Source organism: Haemorhous mexicanus, chromosome 1 (genome assembly GCF_027477595.1).
Source record: "Haemorhous mexicanus isolate bHaeMex1 chromosome 1, bHaeMex1.pri, whole genome shotgun sequence".
Taxonomy (NCBI): Eukaryota; Metazoa; Chordata; class Aves; order Passeriformes; family Fringillidae; genus Haemorhous; species Haemorhous mexicanus.
The window spans coordinates 8,180,488-8,185,513 of NC_082341.1; the positions used below are offsets into that span (position 1 = coordinate 8,180,488).

The 5,026-nt window shown below is 52.7% G+C and overlaps 1 protein-coding gene across 1 annotated transcript; it reads left to right on the forward strand.

Annotated features, from left to right (window-relative positions):
* Positions 1-520: 520 nt before the first annotated feature.
* On the forward strand, positions 521-3,150 carry EN2 (engrailed homeobox 2). Its single transcript, XM_059869665.1, has 2 exons — positions 521-1,064; positions 2,834-3,150. Exons 1-2 carry the CDS (start codon positions 521-523, stop codon positions 3,148-3,150), a joined length of 861 nt encoding a protein of 286 aa, XP_059725648.1.
* Positions 3,151-5,026: the final 1,876 nt, after the last annotated feature.

Consider the following 5,026-nt stretch of genomic DNA (forward strand, 5'->3'; position numbering starts at 1 on the left):
CCCCTCCGCTCCACAATTATTATTATTTTTATTATCGCTAATTTTTTCTCCGCGGATGAGGCGCGGCGGCGGCGGCGGCGGCCGGGGCAGCAGGCGGCAGCGCACCGCGGGACCGAGTGGCTGAGCGGCGGCGGGAGGCGGCGAGCGGCGGCGGGAGGACCGGAGCCCCTGTGTTTTCATTTTTTGTTAAAGTTGGAAGTGGTGCAGGCTCGGCTGCTGGCTTGCGGGTCTCCCTGCATTTGTCTTTTAAATTTTTTTTTTAATTACTCCTAATTTTTTTTTCCTTTTTTTTTTTTTTTTTTTTTCAAACTCTGGATTTTGAATGCCGGGCGAAGCCAGGAGAAACGAAAGCAAATAGACACCTGTGTGTGCGTGTATATATCTATCTATATATATAAATATATATATTAAAAATTAAAATAAAGAATAACCGACTGCAGCAGCAACAACAGACAGCGCTCGGCAGCGCCCGATCGGCGGCGGGCGGGCAGCGGAGCCGTCGGCGGGGCGGCCGCGCAGCATGGAGGAGGGCGGCCGGAGCCCCCGGGAGGAGGCGGCCGAGCCGCAGGAGTCCGGCGGCGACGCGGAGCCCGGCGGCGGCGGCGGGCGGCGGGGGCTGCTGCTCCCCCCCGGTGACCCTCCGCACCCCCACCCGCACCCGCACCGCATCACCAACTTCTTCATCGACAACATCCTGCGGCCCGAGTTCGGGCGGAGGAAGGAGGCAGGCGGCCCCGACGGAGAGCCCCGGCGGCCCGGCGCGGAGAGCCGCCGCAGCCCCGCCGCGGCGCCGGCCCCCGGGGCTCCGCTGCCCGGCGGCGGGGCGGGCTCGCCGGGCCGGGGGGAGGGCGGCCCCGCCGGGCTGGCCCTGCACGGCGCCGCCAAGAAGGGGGGGGACCCCGCGGCGCTGGAGGCGGCCCTGAAGGCGCGGGGGCTGAGCGGCGGCGACCTGTCGGTGAGCTCGGACTCGGATAGCTCCCAGGCCAGCTCCAACGCCGGGAACCAGCCCATGCTGTGGCCCGCCTGGGTGTACTGCACGCGGTACTCGGACCGGCCCTCCTCAGGTAAGCGCTGCCCCGCCGCAGCCCCGCTCCCCGCTGCCGCAGCCCCTGCCCTGGGCTCCCCGAGCCGCCTCCAGCCGCCCGCGAGGCCGGGAAGCGGCGTGGAAAAGACCTCGCTCCCCTTTCCCTCTCCGTCTTCTCCTAGTTATTTTTTTCTGTTTGGGTTTTGCTTTTTAGGGTTTATTTGGCGGGTGGGCGAGTTTTTTAAAATGGCCTGAAAATGCTTGAAGGAGGCAGGGTCGGCTGGGGGTGCGCGGAGCCGCAAGGACGAGGAGGGAGCGGGGGTCCCTCCCTCTGTCCCCGCCGCCGCGGCGGAGCTGAGGCCGCCTGGGCTCGGGGCATTTCCCACCGACTGACGAGTTTTATCAGAGAGGGGGGAAAAAACAAACTGTCTTCGGGCTCCCCGCTCATCCTCCCGGCGAACTCTCCTTTTCCCTGCCGGGAAACCCCCCCTGCGCTTGTTTTGGGAAGGGGAGGTAGCATTTCCATAGGCCTCGCCTTGTTTTGATTAGTCTTTTTGGCCAAAAACTATCCGCGATCGTTTATTTCTCTAAAAGAGGCCTCCGAGCCGCCGCCGTTTCTTTTCTTTCTTTTAATTTCCCCCCATATGCTGTAGGTCAGCTCTGTGGGGGCTGGAAGACATTTCCAAGAGCCGGGAAACTTCTTTGGCAGAGTCGGTCCCTTGGCAAGGGCTTAGGCAGACCGTCCTGAAATTATCTAAAAAAAAAAAAAAAAAAAAAAAAAAAAAAAAAAAAAAAAAAAAAAAATTAAAAATTAGAAAAAAAATAAAAATAACAAGCAGGGGGTAAAATGTCCTTTCGCTACCGCGGGGACAGGAGGGCTGGCTCCGGCAGATCGGTAAAACCCCGGTTAAAAACAAGTAGAAAACACTGGAGAAAGGCATGGGAAACATCAGGCAGGAGATCTGCTCCCGGGGAAAAGAAAAAAAAATATGGGTCTTTCTCATACAAAAGCGGCGATGTAGGATTTTAACCCGGGAGTCGGCTAGCTGAGGAAGGGATCGTAAAACGAGATGAAAATTAGTTTGTGATATCTGAAAACAAACTCTCACTCAGAGGTAATATTCAGAGCTGAATTGGAATTTACTCCATTGTTCTCCAGTGCTCTCCTTTGTTAATATTTAATTAACATACATCCTCACAATGGCTCGGCCCGGGCAGAAAAGGCTCCTTGTGCTGCCGAGAATAATATTCCCGAGAATAATCCCGGCGATTCGGATCGGGCCGTGCAGCGCCATATGGGCACTGCAGCGGAGAGGCGGAATGCTTCTGGCCAAGTAAACTGCAAGAGGATTTCCATTATAATTTTTATCGCGACACACAAAAAAAAAAAAAAAAAAAAAAAAAAAAAAGGAAAAAAAAGTACAAAAGTATAGAAGTTTTCTTAAAAAAAAAAAGTATCTGTTTAGGGTATAAAATTTAGCTCCGTGCCTCTGCCCCTGGTGCAAGCTTGCCCTGCCGGGCATTCCCGGGACACAGAGGCTCGGGAGCTGCGTTTCTGGCTGGGAGAAAAGGGCCGGGGGAGCGGAGGGGGGGCAGCCGGGCAGCGAGCGGGGCGCGGGGGGCTGCGGGGGCGCCGGGGGCTGAGGCTCTCGTTCCGCCGCCTCCCGAGCATCCCCGGCAGCGGAGGCACAAAGCGGGGTCCGTTCCCTCCGAGGGGGTGGTGCTGCCGGGCCCGGTGCCCCCCGGGCGGGAGCCGTGCCCGCAGCAGAGCGTGGCGGTGTCGGTGCCTCTCCTCTCTCCCGGCCGTAGGTCCCCGCTCCCGCAAACCAAAGAAGAAGAACCCCAACAAGGAGGACAAGCGGCCTCGCACCGCCTTCACCGCCGAGCAGCTGCAGAGACTCAAGGCCGAGTTCCAGACGAACCGGTACCTGACAGAGCAGCGGCGGCAGAGCCTGGCCCAGGAGCTCGGGCTCAACGAGTCCCAGATCAAAATCTGGTTCCAGAACAAACGAGCCAAGATCAAGAAGGCGACGGGCAGTAAGAACTCCCTGGCAGTGCACCTCATGGCCCAGGGGCTCTACAACCACTCCACCACGGCGAAAGACGGCAAGTCGGACAGTGAATAGCCAAGGGAAAGGGGGGGTGGGAGGGAAGCGAGGGAGGGAGGGGGGGAGGCAGGGGTGGGGGGGCCGTTTGCAGTCAAAGTTTATACAATGCAATAATTTAATTAAAAAAATAAAAAGAAACATAAGGGCCAGTGTATAAAGATTATACCAGCATTAATAGTGAAAATATTGTGTATTAGATATAATTCTGCAATATTCTATGTATATATAATTTACAGGTAAGGTGGTGTAAAAATCCAAGATATCTGATTATAAAATATTTTTTTTTGCTTGGTTGGTTTTGGTTTCGGGGGTTTGGGCTTGTTGTTTGGTTTCGTTGGTTTGTTTTTTTTCTTTTCTTTGTTTTTTTTTTTTTTTTTTTTTGGCTGTATGAAGTTTTAGATGCTATCTTTAAGATTTTTTTTTTAAAGCTTAAGTGACTTTTTGATAGACTTAAGCGCAGTTTTAATGGACATTGGACGCTGTTTTTTGAAATTCAAAAAAAAATTAAAACCAACTTTTGCTGAAGTCCAAAGATTTTTATTGCTGCATTTCACACGACTGTGAACCGAATAAATAGTTCTCCTATTTGTTCTATGAGTTTTAACTTTTTTTTTCATCCCACCCCTAACCTTTTCTTTTGCTTTTTTTCCCCCTTTTTTTTTCTTTTTTCTTTTTCTTTTTTGGGTGGTTTTTTTTGGGGGGTGTAGTCTTTTTGTAAAATTTTTTTTTTTGGAGTTGGGGTGTCTGGGGCTGATTTTGGGGATAGACGTGGAGAATTTAATTTTAAAAGAAAGAAAAGATATAAAAGTAACGTTAGGGAAACAAGTCTCAAAGCACCGTCTTGAAACATGCCCGGGGTCCTTCCCTGAGCCTCTGCTCCTTCATCACCGCCAACGAGAGCCACGGGCGCCCGTGAATGCGGGATGCAGGCGTGGATGCTGGCTAGAGATGGGGCCAGCACCCCCCTCCCCTTCCAGCTTGTTGGGATAACTTCGGGAACCCCATCCCCGAAAAGCGGGAGCCTCTCCGGGATGCTGCTCCCTCACGGCCCCGCTGTCCCTCCGCGAAGGGCAGCCGAGGGATGGGACCCGGCTCCGCTCCGGCATCACCTCCCCGAAACATTTGGGAGCGTTTTAGCCCCCCCTTTCCCCCCAAAAGTCCCATTTTTTTAGTTGTACCTTCCCCTCCGCAGCTCGGTCCCCGCTAGCGCGACGCTCCGCGGCAGCGTGCGGGTGGGTGTTTGTCCCCACACCCCCCTTCCTCACGCACACCCCTCCCTGAAATCGGGGTTTTGGGGGGTTCGAGGAGCTGGGCTGCGTTGAATCCGTTTGTCCCGGAGCGTGGGGTCCCTGTCCCCGCTCCGGAGGGGGATTTGTCCCGCGTGGGCCTGGGTGTGCGTGGGCGGCTGCTCAGGAACGGATTCTCCTGCGACGCTGTTTGGGAGGGGAAAAACTTCTCGCTTTGCCTTAAAACCTCTTTATTTTGCAGCTCTAATAGATACACACTGTACATACTAATGTAAAATTTTAAAAAGGAAAAAAAAAGGAAAAAAAAAAAGGAAGGAAAGAATCCAGCTATAAAATAAAAACTGTTATTTTAAATTCTGTGAAAAACCATCAGCTGCTTAGGGGCCAGGATTAAATGACTTTGCCTTTTAGCAAGAAAGCAAAGGATTTTTTTTCTTCTCTCCAGTTTATAAAACATGTGCATTTTACAATTGCAGTATCAAATATTTATAATCGGATGAAATATGAATGTTTCTATTTACAACTGTGTTCTCAACATTGTGAACATTCTCGCTGCATTTTGTGTGTTTCGATTCTCGAGGACTGCATTAAATAATAATAATTTAAAAAAACCCCAACCAAAGAACCCACTTTATTTCGGAATCTAA